Source organism: Corvus kubaryi, unplaced genomic scaffold (assembly GCF_017639235.1).
Source record: "Corvus kubaryi isolate FWS band 111438036 unplaced genomic scaffold, C.kubaryi_AGA036_p1.0 137, whole genome shotgun sequence".
Taxonomy (NCBI): Eukaryota; Metazoa; Chordata; class Aves; order Passeriformes; family Corvidae; genus Corvus; species Corvus kubaryi.
In genome coordinates this window covers 30937950-30961081 of record NW_024580671.1, presented here as the reverse complement: position 1 = coordinate 30961081, position 23132 = coordinate 30937950, and the positions used below count along the sequence as shown (strand labels likewise).

The following is a 23132-nucleotide window of genomic DNA, read 5'->3' as shown; positions in this document are numbered from 1 at the left end:
GGACCAGCTCTGAGTGGATGCTGCATGACAGATGAGTTCCTCTCATTCAGAAAGGGTACTGTACATTAATGTTGTCCTGTGTGCTGAAAATGCCTTACTAATTACATTTTCATCCTAATTAAGCCTTCTTAAGTGCACCTTTTCAACTGCCTTAAAGAACAAAACTACCAAATGTGTGATACATGAAGGAAACCACACAGAATATCAGCTAATGAAAAATTCACTAGTCGGTTACCCTTCCTGACCACAGAGTTCAAAAGGATCTGGAATTTATGGTGAAAGAAGAACCTTCTCTTTTTTACCTTCATTTCCTAGTTCTCTACTGTCTATATACCTGCAAATACAAAATTCCATCTGATAATTAGTGGCAAGAGAAATTAAAGGGTGTGCTCTTTCATGAGGCCAAAGCTATGTGACAGATTTAACATAAAGATACCCCCAAAAGGCTACAGCTTAAGCTATTCCATGGTTGATAGAAAGTGGTAAACATTCTTTTAAAAAAATGGCAATTCCCTTGGATCAATCCCTAAAAAGGGTTATGATTAAATTGGACGTTTGGGAATGAGCTGGAAACTGGATTCTAAAGCCAAGTAGTGCTGAGCTCAGCAGCAGTCCCCTGGCTCATGCTGGCTTCTATCAGTTACAAAACCAATCTGCATTGTATTTCAAACTCAACACAGGCACATGGGGAAATATGATACATTTTCAGCTGGAGACTGAAATTTGATTTACTTGGATGTGCATCCACCCCTCTCCTGCTCCATCATACTGAGGACTTTACTGGTTCCTACTGGTACGGGTTCAGGTATTCTTAAGATATATTCATGACAATCCTGCCATGTAGAGTATTTCCTGCTCAGCCTTTTCTTACCCCTTTTTTATTTGACCTTTTCCATCTGATAGGCACAAATGCTCCTAGTGAAATATAAAGTCTCATTTTGAAACTTCTGGGAGCCTGCACCCTTCTGCAGTTCACCTGCAGCAGATACCAGGCACTGGGCTGTGCCAGCAAACATACACCTACCAACCCATTCACCTTACCCTGCTGTTAACCACCCTGGGTCACTGCAAAAATAATCCAAAGAAGATTTCTGTAAATTTTCATGGAAAGTGAAATGCCTCCATCATTGCAAACTTGCAGCTTTATAGAGGTCACATCTCCTTGTGCTTCTGCCAGTGAGCAACACATCCCAGTGTACCAAGTGAGCTGCTACCCTTCCACTCTCTGAATGAAACTGCAGGGCAGCAACAGGATGGTTTTCATCTGAGGCACCCAATATTTATGCAGTAATTCAGTCAAGGATTGGATACATTTTTCTTTTTTTTTTAAACCAGTAATTCAAAATAAAAGGATGGATAACCGGTCCTTAGATATATTAACATTGCAGTCAGTTGCAGGTACTGATGACTTCAAATACCCCAAAGAACAACTTAAGGTAAAAAGCAAATTTAAATGATGTATTTCTGAGCCTTCTAGGATTTTGATGTCCAATCCATTAAAAAACCCAAGGTGTTTGCCAAGCTACATGATTGTTCTTATTTTCAACTGAGATTTCCAGAGTTTAATCACAAGTCTCTTGAGATACTTTTGGAGAATTACTTTTTTAAAAATAGGAATATGATTTGGAAACACATGTCCAGGGTCCACAGAGGAAGCAGGCTACATTTCCTGCTTGCATTTTTATTGAACCATTTATATCAAAAGAACATTTTTCCTTCCGATATTGAACATTGAGATACGAGTTAACAAATTAGGTGTGTTCCAAATTTCCCCTCAACCCAAGCCACAGCCTCCACCATAATTTATAGCCACAACTGCACAGTGAAATGTGTAATAACTCACAGCATTCTAAGTAATACAGCATACAACCATGCTGTTGATAATGTGGACTTAGTAGCATTTACTCTTCATCTGCCCCACCTATTCTCTTTGTACAAATGTGTTAAAACCAGCACTGCCTAGGTGTAACTTGGAATGTATCAGGGGGGTTAATGTTAAAACCCTTCATTTTTTATTTAGAAACCATAATCACACTTCAGAGAAAGAGCAAGAAATTATTGTGTTAAACATCAGGTTATAAAATAGGGGAAAAAACCAAAACTCAAACATGGCTCATCAGAGTATCCACTGGAGTTTTTCATTTCCAAGATTTAAAAGACTATCTCCATATCAGGAGATGAATAAATACACTGCAGTTTGAAAAAGATTTATTTAATCCCTCATGTTGAGTGTAACATCAACCAGAAAGGTAACCCTAAATTGTAGGGCCATTTTCCTTTGCAGAAATGGCTTTTTGCCCTTTCTCGGGTGAAAGAGTAATTTAAACTTACCAAGGGAAAATTGAAGGACGGATGCAGTAGTTGTGTTAAGGCCAGTGGTGGTCTATGGGAAGAAAAGCAAATAGTTTTGTTAGATCAGCAAAAGAATACATTCATCGCTTGTTTTTCTTTGAAAGCATGGAAAATGTCTAGACACCTACATCTCCAGTGCACAGGACTGTTAATCACGAGCCCTTTCAGGGTGAGTGATCATGGACATTTTTGTTATGTCATTTTGATTATTGAAATCTCATCATATGTCAAAGCCAGAAATTTTTTCCACCATACTAATGTCTACAAAAAACCCCACATTTTTATGCAACACTGGCATTTGATCACTGTTTAGAAGATTGAAAAAATGAACTCTGTGGTCTATGGTCAGCTTAGTGTAAATCTGTACACGTGGAATGGTTCTCACTTTTCCCAGTACAGAACAAGGACTAAAAATGATCATAAATAAATAATAAAAATAACATTAAGTAAACCTAAAATAATGAAACATTAGGAGGAAACAACAGAACTTAAACCTTACACACCAAAGCAAACAAAAAACCTTGGTGATACTATATGGTATGTACAGTGAAATATTGTAGCAGCAGTTACCCACTGCCGGCATCCAGCCAAGACCTAGAAAGAGACAGAAAACACCAGCAGCTCACCCTATACTCAGAACACCACCTTCCTTTGAGGCCTCTCTTTCTCCCTTCTTCGAATGCCTCCATATTTCAGTAGTTCAAATTAGAATAGTTCTCCTAAAAATGCTATAAAATGAAAAGCCCTAGTGTGTTGTGAAGGACACCTAATTCTTTTCAATCTATTTTGAAAGTTGGATTTAACAATACTTCTACTTAAGCAAGGTATGCTATGGTGGTGATGCAGAAGAGCAAAAGGGACTGGACTTCTTCCAGTACCAGTGCACACCTAGTTGAGGTATTCATTAAATGATGCCTCTGAAAATAATGGATGGAGATCTGCATGAGTTGGCATGAGGTTTTGGTGTGTTTTGTTTCTTTTCTACATACTTATTACATACACAAAAGAATTTCTTATAAATATTAAGGAATGGGATCATCACTGAAATGCACTGAAGATTAGCTGATAAAAAGACTACATGTCCTAACAGGTAATTTTAGTTTTTAAACAAGAATAGGGATGCTACATGTACATAACCCCTTAAAAATTCAGTCACATTCCCATTTAAGTAATTCTGTCAGGATCAATTCGGTATTAGGTATCACACTTATCATGCCAAATAATAAATTGCTTTCTGATTTGAGTTGAGAGCACCTATTATATTAGTTTTCATTCAATTAATTATGTTGTGCAAGTCATAATTTGAAAACAAAACCTTTATTGAGGTTCAGTAGCTCATATCACCAAGAAATTAAACATATCAGTTATCACAGAAGAGGCATTCATGTAGACTTAGACTGTGTTGTGAATCATTTCAGCAAAGCTTTGGGAAAAAGCATTAGACTTACTAAAAACTTTTTGCAAAATTCTGCATAGGACTGCTTAGTTCAGACACTGCAGAGAGCATGGTAGGGAGCCTTTAGTAGATATTTTCCTTTGCTTGCAACATCTCTGATGCTACACACCTTTCCAGGATTTTGCCAGCTGTAAATTCTCACCAACAGACAGAGACAGTTGGTATTAAAAACCCTCTGCCTGCAGTAACAGGTGGCTATTGGAAATCAGAAGAAAAGGAGGAGGTCAAGATAGCAAACCAGCAGCTGTTAGAGCTGTTGATATATTTTGCAAATGCAACTCTTCTTGACTAAGTATTTTAAAGCAGTAATTAATGTATTAGGAGCCATTAGCAGGAGCAGAGATTTAATGGTCCATTTCAAGCAGGGACAGAATAGGATTAATGAAAATCATGGAGAAATGAAACAGGTTTTAAAATTTGTGACAGAAAGAGATATGTTGAGAAATTGCCAAAACAACTACAAATGAGAAACGGGTTGGTTCTAAGACAACAGGTATGTCCATACTCAAAAATAAAACTAGATCACACCTCTGGCCTGAACACTGTCTTGTGCTCATCCATAATGTTAAGCCATTAGCATGTTCCTGCAGAAGAATTTGATTTTTCTGCAACACTGCCATAAAAGTTATAGATACTTTAATTTTTAGGCTGGTAACTGATTATAAGCATGACGATTTTTTCAGCTGATTATTTAATCACACCACTTTGGTATCATAAAAAATTTTTTTCCAAATTCCTGATGCCACAGTAGTGCTACTTTATCACACAGGTGACAAATACAGTCCAAGACTGGATTTTGAAGCCAATTCCTGATTGCTTAGGATAGTCTAAATTGCTAATCAGCAGGGAGAAGACAGCTAGTGAATGACAGTTCAAAACCCTGGGGTCTGGGACCCTGGGTTTGTTAAATGTCATAAATAGATTTTTTTCCAAGTAGTGTTACCTGTGCTCAGTACTACAACTAAAAATGTAAAAAATGGAAAATCATCCTAGTGGTGTGACTTCCCTTTTGCACAGGACATAAATGAATGCATGCCTTCTCAAGGCAGTTAGCAAAGCCTAGCATATTCAAACAGGATGCAAAGTAGCAGAGAGGCCATTTAACATCCCTGACAGGATTCCCTGGCTGGGGCTGGCTGCGAGGGAAATTCTCCTTTCTCTGTAAAATCTCTAAATTAGTTTTATATGTGTTTATGACTTTTATGCACCGCATCAGCAATATCTACATTGCATTTGTGTAATTCTGGTCCCAGTGAAGGATGTAAAATTAACAGACTTGCTAATTGTTAAATGTTAAAATGTTAAATTGTTAAATGTGAAATGTTAAAATTTCAGACTTGTCAGTGTCTGAAATGAAGGGAAGATGCCTGGCCAAAACCACTTCTGTTTTATGGCCCTCTTCCATGTTTGCTCTTCAAATAGCTCTAATCAGCCTCTCCCTCCATTCAGAAGACTGTTGAAAACATGAAAATTAATTTTGAATTACATGGGCTTTGATCTGGCCTTTTAATTTTTCAGTTCTTCCAGAACTCCCCTTTTATGTACATTATTGCAGCTAGCTGCCCAGCATCAGCATGTGGGCATTGGTTTATGTATTGCAATTCATTTTCCACACCCAGATGACCCCGAGTTAATGCAAATTGTACCATGTTGTTTCTTACAGCAATTTTATGACCAAACTACTCCCCAACAAAATTAATTCTGTCCCATTCATCATGAGTCAATCTGTTACATACACTTCTCTGAGACTGGCAGGTGCTTGCTCCAGGCTGCATTTAAGTCTGTAGGATGCATTGTTCGCAAGTGATGTTTTACAACCAAATTAACATTTGTCAACAGGGACAAGAAAAAACAGGACAAGACTAATAAAATAATAAAAGAGACATGAATCCTGTCTCTATTTAATTGTTGGATATAAAAAGAGAATGATGCCAGTTTGACAACACAGTTCTATGTCCTTGACTTTTCAGTATTTCAGAGATACTTTAAATGACTTGGATGCATGCTGGATCAAGAGACTGTCCCTTGCAAACTATTGCAATAACCTTTGGTTAGCATCTACCATTTAAAACACTGGGATGTTCCTGGGAGCATTCTATGGGCTTATCACCTTGCTCAAGAGCCTCTCTGCCAAAAACTGAACTTTCAAAGTACACCAACATCTCTGCAGCTGACATGCTTCATAGCCTGCAGCCCGAGCCCCAGCAGACGAGGCAGCCTTCACTTACCAGCTCTCTGGGACCGTATGGCTCGCAGAACGTGGCAGCGTTGCCGTGCATTATCACTCCGCAGTGCTCCCCAACCTCGCAGTTACTGCACTCAGACCTGCAGGGAGAGCACACCGTGTTCAGAGTGGAAACCAGAGACTGCATGTTTGAGACTGCTGGAAACTGTAAAATCAGACCGCTGTGTCTCAGTGCTCAAATTGGATTGTTTGTTATCATGATGCTGAACAAAGGTCGGGCAGCTGTAAGAATGATCCACTAGATCTCCCTCTTGTGAAAGGCCCTGGTGAGTTAGTACTTGCTCTCTGCAAACTGCCCCTCCTCTAAAGAGGGATGTCCCTGCTCACTGAATGCGAAACATCTCACCATGGGAAACCAAGTTGAAATCTTACATGTATAATTTACCCTGAAGCTACTCTTCTCACAAAATCCTTGTGAACATTTGATTTACCATATGTAAACCCACCATCATGGAGTTACCATAAAGAACAGCTGAGGACAAGGGGCTGGGATCAGCCCCTCTCCTGCTTGCAGGGTTGTTTCCCTAAAAGTCGGGCTTGAGGCTGCAGTGTGACATGGTACTGCTGTTGCTTCTATTTGTATTTGTCATATCCCATATTCCTAGTAACAGAGTTGCCACTCTGCTCACCTTTTAGGGGAAAAACTATGAAGAAATATTATGAGAGGCTTGTAAGTGCTGCAGAGACAGGTAAGTACAGTACACCTCCCCTGATATTTCTTAATTTAATATGAAGGACTTTGTGGGCAGCCTGACTCCAAAATACAGGGAAAGGGCTGTCTCCCCCACCTTCTAGGATCAGGGTATCAGATGGACCACATTTTCAAAAAATATTGGATATACTCCTGGTCCCCAACAAGCTTCCTGCAGTAGTGATGACCAACATTGCCTTTTGGCACCCAAAGCTCAACTTAAACATCAAACGTACAGGGAAATATTTACTCCAGAAAAAAAGTCAGACACAAAAAAATATTTGAGTTGTTTTACCTGTATGAGTGTGCCAATGAAGTAATTCAGCAATTCACATTGATAGCATTTAGGATTTTGGATTTAAGCACCAAAATAAAATATTCCAATAAAGTAATATAGTTCCAATCAACTTCAGTGAATTAATATTTACTTATAGAAGTCACAGTGAGCAAATAATTTTGTTTCTCAATAAAAGGCAAGAAGAGAGCACGTGAGTGAATAAAATGGTACTTTCAGAGAAAGCACAGAAGCAGAGTTCACAGAGGACATGTTTTATTGCTATCTAAATTTCACCTGATCCCAAAGTTCTGACAACTGAAGAGCAGAGGGACAGGAACTAGAAGAATTCCTGGAATTCTGTAGGATTCTGGCTGCTATAAAAATTATTTTCATTGTCTGCCTCTACATTTTTGAATTTTATAGTGGAGCATCTACCCAAACTCTTGATATGTGCAAGGAGACAGACAAGGCAGGAAAACTTTGCCATGAATACTTTGTAGGGACCACTTAGTCCTTCCTGAAAGATCAGGTTACATAATCCAAGGGGTATTTTAATTCTGCATCTCTCATATTTCAATGAATAAAAAGTGATTCATCTGTTCTACTTCTGTAACGTGGTCTAGGAAATATTGTCTGGAAATCCAGAAACACTGTCCTGCTAATACAGCAGTTTCATCATCGTTTGTCTTTTCTAGGATGACTCCTCTCATACAAAATTGAATGGCTGTTAGTAATCCTGATTCAAACCTTTGTGCTCCCTTTGAAATGCATTACCTTTGACAATAAACTGCTCATTAGCTTGACAAGAATGCATGAAGAGCAAGATAATTGATCTGCTGTTCCTCAGATCATTGTCGTAGTACTACGTGTTTAGAAATGATCCAGTTTGCTCCTCTCCTGGTGCAGACAGGAAAGTTAATTTCTTTTCTATTTATACAAACAGAAGACAGTATTTGCCCTGGCTGGGTGCAGATTTCTGCATTATCTTTCTCACCTGCCTGGTCTAAAATCTTAGCAAATTAAAATCACTTCAACTCTCTCTTCACAGCTGGTCCTTGCTGCCACTGCTGACATGTGTCACATTTATCAAGATGACTTCTCTGCAGACCTGCCATCACTCTCATCTCTGGCTTAGAGAGTCTCACCTCTCTCTGCTATTGTTCTTCACTTTGCTGAAGGGGAAACATCTGCTGTTTCCCCACCCCTATTTGTCATTTCTTTTCCCTCTACAATACCTGAGTATGTGGACATTATATTGACTGATGTCTTTTGTGATGTCTGAACCATAAAGAAGATAAACACCTCAAACTGCCAAGAGATTTTTAGACATAAATCTTTCTGAAGTTTAATCCCACAGTTTTAGTGCAATTTGGAAACCACTTTAGGACCTCTCTCTCCTGTCACAAAGCTTTCCTCAACCTCTTTGCCACTGGAAATATCACTGTACCTGTACATTTCTCATATGCCATGAAGAAGTGATGACCAAGAGAATCTCTATTTCTTATTGATTGATTTTACATGCTCAGCTATTCTTCATATCATCTTTGACAAGTGTGCCTTCTCTAAGTGACTGCTGCTTGGCTTTGAGATGAAACATGACATCAGATTGGGAAGGAGAGTTTAGCCAGCAATACACTTCTGTACAGGCTCTTTCTCTTTTAAATGTACTGAACCCCCTTTTTTCTACAGTTCTACTATGAAAACTGTTTTATACAGAAACATACATTAATGCCAACATTTATTCTTTACTAATTTATGCATCTTCTTAACATTAAATCATTTATCATCAGTTTAAACAGAATTTTTTATTTTTACATTTGTTCTTGTTTGGCCTGGTTTAGCTCTTATATAGCACCTTTTTTTATACTCTCCACTGCAGTTTTATGAGGTTACATGGAGGCAAGATGGTCACAGGAACAGGTGCTCAATGGCCTAGACAGTCTTCTTCACACCACACATATTGGACCTCTACTCCTCCAGCCATTCCCTGGCAAGCAGTATATGGTGCAGATTCCCTTCCCATACTGAAGAAATCAGTTACTTCCATGGCTCCTGAGCTTTTTGATCTAACAGTGTCCTGTCAGTTTTCAGAAAGTCTCATGGACACTAATCACCTGTATTATTGTGCTTCTAATTAAAAAATGCACTAAACATTACTTTCTGGTTAGTTCCACAAGTCAACAGTGACTGGCTGAGCATGGGCATTGGTGCTGCATTTACAGTGGTGTGGGAATCACTTACCTACCTTCGCTTCCACAGCTAGTACGTCAGATATTTAATATATTGGGCATTTATGATTGTGTGAAGCATATTTGTTTCACAAGACTAGAAATCTTTGTAACGTTGGCAGCAAATAAAATCCAAGAAATGAGGAAATCTTTGCTTAAGTAAGCAGACTTCTGCCTATGGGTTGGGGACTTTGGAAATGACCATATTCTGACATGACTGGACACTGGAAGAAAATATGAGTTGGACAAACCACACAAGAAAATCCTCAACATGTGTGGGTTCCCAAGAAAATGAGAAAGAGGAGACATGCTCCCATTCCTGCATTCCCAGCAGAGAAATCCTCCTTCTTTTTTCTCCTTATGTGTCCACTCCTGTTGCCCCCTTCTCTCCCTGTCCCTTTCCCACTTTAGCAATTTCTCCTGTTTTCTTTCAATCACCAAATTTTGATTTAGGTTAGGAACTGTGGTGCTGTGATTTTTCTTTTACAAAGAGCCTTATCCCAACCTTCCCCTTCTCTTCCTTCTGCAGCTCCAAAAACACTCGTAGCCGCTCCTCCCCTGTTTCTGAGCCTCCAAAGAAACAGATGGCTGCTGGGAAGAATGTGTCTTTTAATGCATTTGAAAGAGCAGAATTCCATAAAAACCAGGCAGTCACTCTCAAAATCATAGAGTGCCCTTGTGCAAAATACTTATTTGATGTGAGGCCTGTCCCAGCAATGGAGTGACACACAGGCTCTGCTGGGAAACATAAAATTGGACACACAGAGAGGCTATAAACTGCTTAGCTGGTGCACTTGGATGGTACATCTCTGCCAGAGCTGCACATGCCAGAAGGGGAATCAGGAGGAGTGGGAAAATATTCATCGCTTCCAAGCCAGTGTTATTTAGGATTTGGGAAGAAAAGATTGCAGGAAAACACAAACACTTCTCTTTTCATCTGTACACAAATAATGGCTTCAGAAACGATAAGGGTGGCTCAGTGTAAGTGGCCCCATGGCACGGCCCTGCTGGGGTGTCTGCACACACGAGGCAGCTGCTCCGCACAGACCAGACTGAGCAGGGCTGGAAATACTGCTCCAGGACTCACTGCAATTGTTTGTGATAAAGATGGGATTTTAGCAGCTGCCAGGGGAAAAAATTCAATTTTGGGGTGGATGGCAACAACTGTTAATAATTCCTGATTTTACTCCCACTAGACAATCAAATGAGAATGAGCTTTCTGCCACTAAGCGGGTCTTCACTGGAGGCAGAGCTACTGCAGAAATCCTTTGTGCAGAAAAGCTCACGATAGCTCATTATGGTTTTCTTTTATTTGTGCTACGTGTCTATTTAGCACTGCTGAAAATGCTGGCTTTCTGCTTTTAAGGGAAAATCTGTTTCAGGATTGTGGTGAGTTTTGGGACTCTCTCCCAGCACCCACCTCTCTGCACTGACTCACCAAACAAGGTAGGCAAAGTTTATTCCAGAGAGACCAAATCCAAATCCTGGGGAAAAAAGGAGCAGAAGACTGGGGGCTCTTTTAGTCTGAAATTTCTCTGCTGATTCTTCTATAAGCAAGGATGAATTTAAAGTTGAGAGCAATGGATAAATAAATTATGGAGGCTCCCAACAGACAAGCCCTCTGCGAGTTATGAGGCATCTGCAGGGAAATAATGCCTCTTCTCATTTCTTCCCACTCAAGTCCATTTAACACACTGCTGCTAAAGCTATCTACCTTGGCAGCTATTCTGCAACCCATTAAGAGTCCTTTATCTGTTCATACCCATAAAGAAAGAGGGGTTTTTATGTTGTAGTATTGCAGGTCCTTAATGCCTCTAGTCCAGAAAAACATTTAAAGAGCTGATACAAAAGGAACAAAAGGAGCAAAAATTGTAGGCATGTATTAAAAACTATTAAAATGAGTATGTACGAAATAAAAATATCCATAAAATTCTGTAAACTACAGCATCTTTGCATGAGATGATTAAGCTATGAAAGACCTGCACAGATGGGAAGTTGTGGCAGTCCTTAATAAAAAGGAAAATTAAGTCAAATGTCACAGAACAAATGTAATAACTAACAAATGTAGGTAAGTGCTAAAATGCTCATCAAGGATTTATTTGGACAAGATAAACTAACCCAGTAAAATATTTGTGTGTCTTGTATGAATTAAAACAATAAAGTTAGTTATATTTATGAAATAGGATTGGAAGAAATAGAAAACTCAGAAACAATCTTATACACAAAAAGGAGGCTACAACCTTCAAAAGTTCGTATCAAGACCAAGAGATGGTAATTTATCTGGGTGTTACATACTGTGTATATACACTCACTATACAGAATAGAATCAGTTTTGTACAAAGAAAGATGTGTAACTTCCTCTTCTGTGACATTGTACACATACATCATATGAAACGGTCCTCTACCTCTGTGATCAGTGTGGTGCTAAAATTACTAATATTTAGGATTCAGAGGTCTAAGAGTTATCTTTGCTAAAAGAACACTCCTTTTGCCTAAAAGCTAACAGTCTGCAACTGTTTCCAACTCCCCTCCTCTGAGCTAAGGCAGCACCGGGGGGTCGCTCCTGTAGGCTCCACCAACAGTCATCTCTCCATATTGTCCTGTTATTTACTGTTGGACAACTTAGGACTGTGGCAGTGACTTAAGGAGTCCATCCATCCCAGGGATGGATATTTCACTATATTAACATTGAAGTGATTATTTTTCCTCAGCTCTTCACTTGTTTTCTGAACCAGTGCATGGGTTGGGTCTCTGCAATCACTTGGCAGAGAATGAGGAAGCAGAGGGAGAAATGAAGTCTGAGAGCTCTCTCACTACGGTCACAGTTCATAAAGCTGCTGCCTGACCTGTCCTAAGCTGTACTTGCCTTATTGTGCATGTGAGTGTTGAGATTCTTCTATAGCACCTACTGGTTAAAGAATGATAACATCTTGTGCTGGCTGTTTCAGACATAGACTGTGATAATATGAGTGACCCTATTCAGGAATCCCCAAAACTCCCAAACCCTAGCAATTGGGAGTTGCTACATAGAACTTAGAAGGGAAAGGTTTTCCTTCTTATACAATACAAAAGATTTGAAAAAGTGTGCCTTTCATAAAAAAAAGGGAAAAAAAATTCAACCTTAAACATTTTCATAAAAATTAGACAGAGGTATTTAATTCAGTTGGGGGTTTTGGGGGGGTTCTCATGATTTTTTTAATCATTTGGAAACACTTCAGTTTGGAAGGAATTTTTGCTATAGTTAGCTTCACCAAAAACAGGTACAACATAAAATTAAAAAAAAATTTGAAACAATAAAGTTTAATTATTGAAATTCTTCTCCTTTTTTTGATGAAAAGCTGTGTTTTCAGGAAACCAGAATACTCATTCATAAATATTCACTGAGCTCAGCTCTAGTCCTTCTATTTTTGGATTAGTTAAAAATTTGAAATCAACAAGAATTTGTCACCCACTTCAATGGGCTTAGAATTTCTCAGTCCCTCATTAATAAATTAATTAATAAACCAAAATGTTTAGGTCCTAATGAAGCAAACCCACACTTAAGTTTATACTCCACTTCATTCAATAAATATAATGTTTTCATTTGCTCAAATGCATGTAGAGGAGCGCAGAAGTCTGAAACTCACCACATGGTAGGATTCAATTCTTGCTGATGGTAAGAGTCAAAGTCATCTCGTAAGATAATGCTGTCACTGTGCATTTCAGCTGCAAAGAAAACAAAACAGTACATGAAAAATAATCCAGTGCAATCATCCCATGCTTTCTAAATATTACCTTAGCTAGGGTTAAAGTAATGCATTGTAAAATCTGCTTTTTAGGTTATTCTAGTTATAAAACCTGTGGTTTCTTAGTTACAGGGTTTTTTGCTTGCTATGGATCATAGTATCACAAAAAATTAAGAAGTGCCCCCATCATGAAAGTGTGATGGCTATGGAAAGATGAAGTCACCAAGTACATAATAAATCTTTTAAGAACTTTTGTTCCAAATTGATGGTTTTCTGAATGTTTAGAAAAAAATCCTTCCAAATCCAGATTTTGAAAACACGGGAACAAGAATGGATGAGAAGTCCTAATGAGTCCTACAGCTCTTATAGTCAGGGGATGCATTCTGAAAATTCATACGCAAAAATCCGTGAGCTCATTGGAATTTCTCTGCTGCTATCGGCAGACCTGGCAGTAAAGGCCAACTCATCTGAGGAACATAAACTGTGAGTTACATTATGCAAGTATTTCTCACCACTGTTCTGCAAACTTTGGACTCCAATATTCCACCTAGATTTACTGTCTCATTTATGTATGAGGACCAATAAACTCACTTAAAATCCCAAATCTTTGGCACCTGTGATTGTATTAGACAGACCCTTCTCTACAAATACTTCCACTAAATGAATGAAGTAACCGTCACTTGCTATTCAAACTAAGCAAGAATGCCAGAATCTGTCCTGGACTAATCAAATTGCAGCACAAGGGTTGGTGGGTGCAGGGATGGAGAGCAGGAGCAGCAGTGCCTTGCTCTGGGGTCCACCTTGGAGGTGCACTGGCACAAAATCTTCCTCACAGTAATGTTGCTCTGGTGTGAGGTGCTGTCCCACACTGAGGGTTATGGGTCATAGAATCAGAGAATGGTTTGGGTTGAAGGGGACCTTGAAGACCATCTAATTCTAATGCCTCTGGCATGGGCAGTGACACCTCTCAGATTGTTCAAAATCACATCCAACCTGACCTTGAACACTTCCAGGGATGGGGCATCCACAGCTTCTCTGGCAACCTATTCCAGTGTCTCAGCACCCTTACAATAAAGATTTTCTTCCTGATAGTTAATCTAAACCTGCATTCTTTCAGTTTGAAACCCTTTATTTCCCCTTGTCCTATTACCACAAGCCCTCGTAAAAAATTCCTCTCCAGCTTTCTTGTAGCCCCTTTAAGCTTTAATGTCTCTCTGAAACCTTCCCTTCTCCAGGCAGAACAACCCCAACTCTTCCAGCCTGTTTTCATAGCAGGGGTGCTCCAGTCCTGGTTCTCATGCAAACAGATGCTCTAATGCATAACTAGGAAAAAAAGCCCTGCAGCATGGTATACTCACACTGCAAGGATTCAAAGGCAATAAAGAGCAATAAAAATCACAATGAAGAAACAACTAATCAGAATTAGACACAATTCAATTCATTTTATACGAATCTCATTTTTATTTGAATTCCTCAGACCTAGTTTCATGTGACCTTACAGGTTTTTTATTATAATAAAATCAGTGATTCTGATTTTAAGTAGTAAGAATGATAAATCACCTACCTAGGTGAGGATGTAAGGGAGCTTCTGTTGGGGCTGTGGAAAACAAAGACACATGCATGAATATCTGCTATGATCAGGGCTCAATTGCAGCATTAAAAATCGATTCAGCTTAAAACAAATTGTACAGTACATATTCTCTTAAGTCAGTTATCCCGATAGCTTAATTGTGAAAAACATGATAGACCCCAAAAGTTTCAAAAATATAATAGGAAAACTAAAATAATTATTCTCTTGATTAAAATAAGCATCAAAATAAATGAAAGTCAGTACTAGTTTTACAGCAAGGTAAAAAGATCACTTCTAGTCTAGAATTATGAGATATTATTAAAAATAATTTGGCTTGGGGTTCAAGGATTAACAAAGAGAGTGGGAATTAGGCTGAACAAGAGAAATAGTCTCGGGGTGGCAAAAAATGCCACGCTTTGATTTTTTATACTGCACTGAATATTTTACTGGGCATATTATTGGGGGAAATAATCCAAATATTCCTAGGGCAACAAGTAACAGATTGACTCTGTAAATCATTGTATCAAACACTTCTATCAAAGCGTGTTTTTGCAGGCAATGCTGATCAATTCCCCAGTAGGTCTCTGTCTCCCAAGAAACAGCAAAATGTTGTAAAGACATACTGCATGAGGAGCATGTGTGTGAAATGGCACAATTTTATTAAGTAATCTTCTACCAAAAATTTGAGAGGAGTCTTGGTGTAGCATTACACAAATGGAACCAAAATGGATCTGAAAGGGCACAGTGACATAAAAATATATGGAGAAGTCTAGAGACTGGCTGCACAGTGTGTTAGATACTCCGTGGCAGCTACACCCATAGCCTTGCTCGACCTTAAATCCAAAGTAAGTTACATCTCTTTCATGGAAGCCAAGTGGGTGCATATAACCAAAATCCTGGGAAGCAGCTACCTATTTGTCTATCAGTACCTCAGCCATGGATCTATATTTCCAGCTGTATTTTGGGCTTTGGTAAAAAAAAAATCCCAAAAAAAAGACAGATTATTTGAAGCCAGGATTCATTTGATGATTCTGTGTTTTTCATTGGGCACTGACCTAAATTTTATCACTACTCCTGATTTCTTCAGCATATTTGCAATAAAATACTGAAGTACTGCAATTTCTGTCATAACATCTGACAAACTAAAAATAGATTAAAAATAAACATGAAAATGAATGCAGCAATCTGTGTAGAGCTCTCACACATAGTCATCTGAATAGAAAGTCCAACACAAATCTCAAGAATTTTGTTTTTCTCTTCCTGCTTACTCCTTAAACACTGAGTTTGCAAGGAGGCATGACAATCTGTAATGAAATTGCAACATTTCATGGGAAGTAGGTGATGAAGACTGAACAGTCAACAACTGAGGTATCAGCAGACCAGAAAATGATGGCAAGCAATCTGGATTTACTTTAGACAGAAAACTTTGACTTAACTGACTTACAAATTAGAAGACTGACATGTTTTATACCATCCACTAACCTGATAAGTATATACATACATGTATATACATACATATCTCTACTAACCTTATGTACATATATACGTGTGTGTGTGCATACGTGTGTGTACACACACATACATATATATATATATATGCACACACAACACTGAAAACTACCACTGAAAACTTTACTGCAGCTGAGAGAAAAGACCTACTTAAGAGTCTGTTGTTGTTTCAGAAATCTGAAATCTTTTTTCTTTTTTGTGGCTAACTCACTCCATTTTTTATACAAGAAGTTCACCCATGCTGCTTTTTCTTCCCTAGCAGAAATGCCAATAATGACTCTAGCAATGGCCAAGACCTCTCATCACGATGGTACAAAATCTGGAGAAATACAACTATTGCATGTTAAGCTTGGCACTATCTCCAGTATAGTGCTGGATTGCACTGGTGAATCCTACAGTGGAAAAGACTGAACTTGTCCATTGCAGCCCCAGGTGTTGTTTTTCTCCATGGGAATGTGTAAATTTCACCAGAAACCTTTTTAAAATTATTTGTACTGAAGAAATGGACTGAACTGGATTAACTGAATTATTTCCCAGGTTGAGCAACACAAACTGTTCTGGATTTTGACAGCAGGAAAAGAAGCACATTATGGCATGGGATTTGTAATGATCCTGATGTTGTAACAGGCTAGGTTCAAAATAAAATCTCTCTTTCTGATGTTCTGCATAACCCCTTTTCAGTAGTTCCAGAGCAGTACTGAGGGGTGATCTGCTGTGAACACAGGGGTGGCTGAGAGCCACCTATGAGGAGCGTGGTCATGTCAGGGCACATCATGGGCAGACTCATCAGTTGCCCAATCAAATTTCATTGGCCTTTGAAAGTAACTCAACTGAAGGAGACCCCCTGCTCCAAGGAGAGCAGTTCAGACCTCCAGATGAAAACGAAGGACTGCAGTATCATTCATTCCAGGTTGCTTGTCATGGCTCTTTGGAAGACACTTTCTGTGGAAAGGGCTCCAGCCAAGGATACACACAATCATTGATGACACTTTCTGAAATTATTATGCAAAATTTCAGCATTCAGCAAAAAGGCACAGGTATAGCACAAACTTGGCATCTTTACATTTGCAAACTCTTTCGACTTCACCATTATTTAATAAAACTTGATGTTTATGTGATTAAACTATACAGAATTGGGATCTGAGATTTTTTCCTGAAACAGCTCTTCCACTACATGCATAGTACATTGCAAAACAAAACTGCTTAGTAATAGAATGAAAAGAAGGAAATCGTGCAGGTGCATATTTATGCTACTGATCAATCATCAAAAAATCTAGAGGTGGAACTAAGCAAACACTTAAGGCTAGACAAAGTTGTTGTTGTTACAAAAACAGACTTTATGGCAGGGAGAGGTTACGTTTCCTAAATCTTTACAGGATCTAAGAAGCCCAAGTATTTTTGCCTGTGGTATTCTGATTGTAATTCAAATTCCTGAGCTGAATATGACAAAAGACAGTGAAGGAACCATTTAATGAGTGATAAACATAGACTTTAATCTCTCTATGAACAATTTCTATATTACACTTTTTATTTCATTGCAAAACAGCACTGTGTTGATCTTCAAGTGTTGTATTTAAGGCCCAGAAATAGTAGAAATTCAGAACATAACACAAAACTAACTGTGATTGTTTTAAAATATTTTCAGATCTGCCTTGCTAATCAATTTGTAGAACTACAAACTTTTAGGTAACATGGATTTTTCCATAAGCCATACACTGTGGCTAATTTCAAATGGAGTTTTTTTGTACAATATGACAAAGCTAAAAGAAATGATACAGTGCAGAGTAGCTATAGAGTGTAAAGATATAAATTTATAATTTAAAAGGAATTATACAATACTTCAGGCTGAAAGGGAAAAAGAAAGACCATCTCAGTTCATATTTTAAACCATTATTCACTTTCTTAGATGTTCCTTAGGCACATGGTTGGATGGTTTTAAATTTAGAACCAGTATTTGTGTGGCTCCAAAATGCATCTTAGCTTGAATGAGAATGACATACTTTTTAAAAAAGTAAAGTAGATGAATTTATTATTTGATTTTTAACTAGCACCCTGGGTGTATACACAGCTTTACAAGACATGAATTGTAGTGAGCAAAGAATGGAAGCAGAGCTCAACTGAGGTCACAATCTAAGAGGCATGAGCAAATACAGTATGAGAAAATGTAAGGAAATGTAGAGAGCTCGCCTTGTGAGACAAGGCAATCCCTTTGGTAAGGAAAAGCAGAGAAGAAAGTATGCAATAAGAAGTGATTCAGAGAGAGAAAGGCCACAGCCAAACTGGAAGCGTGAGAATCTTGAGGAAGCTAATGGGGAATTCAAAAATCAATGGAGACATTGTGGGGTTCTGTGTCAACAGAATGAGGGAGAATGAAGGCATCTTTTGGAGTAAAAAGTTAAATTTTTCTGTGGATGAAGTAAGGCTACTGAAAGGTTAAGCCAATTTAAATATGCCCCTTTTTTATTAAATGGGAAGGGAGGGAAATATGAAAGAAGTGGGAAGGGAATGTCATCTTCCAGAAATTTGAATGTGAGGAGGAAAAAACCAATTTGGTGGCGGTCTTGTTGTCATGAAAAAATAAGAACCAAAATCATTAAAGATGGTGATAGTTAACTGTTAAGTAACACTAGTCTCCATTCAGATAAAAAGAGCAAGCATAAGGCAAAATAAAATAAACACGTCCCAGAAAAATCTATTTGTACTATTGACACCCATATTCCATAGAGCTCTGGGGTCAAGACAGTATATAGGGATAGGTAGAAAATGCAGCATAGGAAAATACTCTTAAAACTCACTAAAACATATACCTTCTTTTTTTTCTCAGAACCCTGAACTTTGTCCGTTTTTTAATATAAACAGAAAGTGAATTACAGTAACAGAAATGACCACATGCTCCCAGACAAACACTGTGCTTAGAGTTCTACGCCAGGGGCCATCAGCTATTGCTCATCAATTCATGACAAATGAGGTGTGGAGGGAGGTATCCTCTCCTTTGCAGATTATGAAGTCTAATCTCCTTGTCATTAGCAGCCAGATGAAGATAAAAAAGGAAATTAATGCTTTTATTTAGACTCCCTCCAATACTTTCTGCTGGTAAACAAAGTTGCTATTGAATGATAGAGGCTGAGCATCCCCTAGGGAGAGTCAGTGAGTTGCCCCAGGGTTGTGTTATTCTTGCTGACACATAAACTGAGGAACTTCACACCAGCTCTATTCTCCAGTCCTCTGCTCTGTAAAATACTGCTCTGAGAGCTTGTAAAATACAAACCTGAGAGCCTGAAATCTGTTTTGTGTTTCTTTTTCAGAGTGTTCCTAAATTTTACAAGGTGCAAAACACACCTGAAAGGTCTTGCACAAACATTTGGGCAAAAATTCTCAAATAAAAGAGAGTCTGGGCCAGTTCTCAGGATTTGCTTTCAGTATGGAGATGTCTGTCAGACTGTAGAGAGGTCTCTTAAGAAAAGAAACCCAGTCCTACAATTCATGGCATTGAGCATGAGATTGCATAAAATTCTGGGAATTAAGCAGAAGGGAATGATATTGCACTAAGAGGAAACAGCTTCCTTCATCTTTTCCATCTCTTAGGTTTTACTGTTCTGGGATTCTCTGCTAATCAGTCAGAACTAAACTACACACAAGTCTCCCAGTATGGTCCTTTTTCCAAAGAATGGTTCTACTGGTCCAAGTTACAGTGTACCAAGGAAAAGGCCTCCTTACCTGATATCACCCTACTTGGTGTGGCAAAGGCAGGCAGGATGGTGCCCCACGAACTGTTCCTCCCAGCAACATTTTTATTTTCATGCAAACCAAAGCTCTTCTGAGTTCTACTATGCAGTGCAGCCAGATCTGATGTCTTGTCAACTCAATTTTAATTTGCCACTGTTTGTTAACGTATGATTTTTGTTCTACTCAAGCCAGGAATACATATGAATCAACATGCACAATACTAAATTTACCTTATTTTCCATTTATTTTACTATTATATCAATGAGTTAAATATATGGTTTATTAAATGCATTTTTACTGGCAAGAATATAATCAAATCAGTTATTATGATCCTTATTTGTCCTTAGAAGCATTGATAAGACATCCATCTTTTCTAGCTTCTTTTATGTTTATTTGGGTTTTTTCCTATTAGTGCTGGATTAACATTTACTATGATAATTTTTTTGTATCCTTTCTTCAATGTAATTCTCATAAAATTTAAAGCTTACATCAGCTCTCAAACATCTCCCTAGCTTCCTAAAATATGTATTATATTCTGAACACAGAGCTTTTTAAGTAATTATTATACTTTCTTTGGTGTCTTTCCCTATGGCATCATTTCTTACTCCATTTACATTATACATATGGCATTGCCATCCCTTAACACTACCCTTTATCATCCTCTAATTCTCTTCAAAATACAAAAACCCACTTTCCTTTCACTGCACAAATTCCATTAACTCTATTAGGATTAGGATTTATTAATGTACATCTGAGGGTGGACAGCCACAGGGAACATGATTTTTGAGATTCCTTGCTACTTTCACATCTTCATGTATATCCTCTTTACTAGACATTATGAAGTCTAATATCACCTGCAGTGAACATACTTATTAAGAAGATGTCCCATAATAAATCTATGAAGTTGCCCTGTGGTTTTATTTTTCTTTACTTAATATGTCACATCATTCAGTGCACTATTTCAGTATAGTAATGTTTAGGGCTGGAAACACTATAAAGCCTCATTTATGTCAATCTACTTTGCTGTTTTGCATATATATTAATATGATATTTACATCTAAATAAATTCACTAATTCTTCCCGAAAGAATCCTTTGTTTATATTAGGGGTGTTGATGAAAATTGAATAAATGAAGTAAAGTCTACTTCAAAGAAGGCCTCTTTTCTTTGAATAGGAAAATTAATTCTAATTGTATAAGAATGATAATAGTATGCAGTGGTTAGAGAGTAATGCAATGCACACTGTGTGCTGAAGAAATAAGAACAAAAGGCAGAGGAGAGCCTGGTGCTGGAAGAGATGTGAGGACGGATAGTGGGCAATGCAGTGGTTGAATATCCAAGTCAAGCAAACTGTGTCTGAGCTAGGAAACTAAGGGGAGAGAAGCCATGATGAGGATAAAAATGCGGGAGAAGAACCAAGAGAACGACTGAGAAGCTTGCACATCAGTATTGCAGGGAAATCTGATCACTGCTACAGTTGTCATACACTGTCCACTGCTCACAGAACAGCACCTCTGGGTGATCCTTGCCTAAGCAAATCTAATGTTTGCAGAGCTACTGCAGTGACATCGCATATTTCGAGGATGATAAATCCAGAAAGTCTCTGAAGTGACTGTGTATAAAGCAAAGAGTATTGATGGGAAAAATAATGGGAAACACTCAAGTTATAAGGATGTGGGAGACTGTGACAAGGTGGGGAAGCTGAAGGCCCATTCAGGAAGCTGGTGCAAGATGTGGCTATCAGTGGCTGGATGGGAGGAGGAGGCAGCAAAGGGATTGTCACAGCTGAGCAGCCAATGGGATATCTCAGCATCCTTTATACCCTGCACACAATCAATACCCAAATTCTATTTTCTCCTTGTTCTGCAGAGTTCCTGTGAACTCAGGGACAGCACACAGTAACATAAGGGCTTACTGTTCTAACCGACATTAAGTGTTGCTAAAATGTTGATCCCAGGTTAGATTATGCTCCAAAATTGCAGAACTGTAAAGCAGAAGGGTGGAAGAATAAAAGTTTCTTTTGTCAGCTCTCCTACTAAAATCTCAGGGAACAGCATGTCTGAAGAAGGACTGTCAAGTCTGTATGGATGGATATCTACCCACTTGTCTCTGCTTACCAAGGTACTTTCTTCTAGCAGGGAGAAATCTTGTTGCTTTGCCCATATTCTCCTTGACCATGCTGCCAGTTCTGACACTGACAGTCATGTATTTCCATTCATGGGAAGCTATGCTTGTGCACAGCTTTCACCATCCTGGTCACTGCCAGCTCTTTGTCACTGCCATCAATATGTCTCTTACTTCCCTCTCCCTTCCTTACCTGTTCTGGCCACCCCTGTCTTTGGCTGTGGTGTGCTCACTCTGCATCTATGCCTTGGAGCATTTAATCTGTTTATGAGGTTTTTTGTCACTTCATGCTGATTACTCTGCATATTCATTTTTCCATTCTTGACTCATGTCCATCCAGCAAGCAGCCCGGGTGAGATATCCTCTCCATCCTCCTTAGCACATCCCAAATGGCGATCCTGCCAACAGTTCTGTTCCAGGTCCCTGTACACCAGTCACTGAAACACTACTCTTTCACACCCACATTATGGGTGTACAATTATCTTCTGTTAATTTCCCAGATGTTTTTCCCTCCCCACAGCAAAAACATGCCTGGCCCAATCACCTTCCATGCAGATCACCATAACAGTCCCTTCTCATTGCCAGCACCTGTGTTACATATTTCTAATTCCTTCAAAGTATAACCAACATCCTAGCTTGATAGATAACATTTTGTCACCTCTTTTAATCCCTCTTCCTACTTCCGTTGAACTATAACAAAAGTGAAAAGTTGAATATTGAAAATTGAAGTGTTTTTTGCCTCATTATCACAAAGCTACTGTTGATACCTTATATGACTAACTCAATTTATGCTCCTGATATAATGTCCAACAGCTTTTTATAGCTAAACCCGTATTCCCAAACTCACAGGAAAAAAAAAACCTTATAGCTCAAATGCCCCCAAGAGATGTGTTTTACATGATTTTCTCTTGTGTGTTAATATGACAACACATTTCCAATTTTAAAATCTTTATTTTAAATCATCTGGCCCATGTTTCATTGTTTCTTTTCACATGGAAATTTCACTGGAATTTTGCTGATGTAACTGGAAATTCCTTTCTCTCCTGTACCAAAAATGATGGATACCTTCTCTCCTTCTCACTGTTTTAATGAAGCAGGTTCAAAACAAAGTACTCCTTGTAGACAACAGATGACAACAGAACATTTATTTTTTAGGTTATTCATTGAAAGGATAAGCTGTGAAAGCAATTAGATTTTTAAAGTTTGTGTAAGTCAAACATTTTGTTTAGC

The 23132-nt window shown here is 38.4% G+C and overlaps 1 protein-coding gene across 3 annotated transcripts in view; it reads right to left on the bottom strand.

Moving 5' to 3' along the window:
• Positions 1 to 23132, bottom strand: part of RELN (reelin) — a 276616-nt gene that overhangs the window by 141288 nt on the left and 112196 nt on the right. For all 3 annotated transcript variants that reach the window (XM_042018399.1, XM_042018400.1, XM_042018398.1), the window contains exons 5-8: positions 14539 to 14571; positions 12876 to 12954; positions 6037 to 6133; positions 2332 to 2383 (exon numbers count right to left, since the gene is read on the bottom strand). In XM_042018399.1, coding sequence (XP_041874333.1) covers positions 2332 to 2383; positions 6037 to 6133; positions 12876 to 12954; positions 14539 to 14571 — 261 coding nt within the window. The remainder of the gene's footprint in view (positions 1 to 2331; positions 2384 to 6036; positions 6134 to 12875; positions 12955 to 14538; positions 14572 to 23132) is intronic.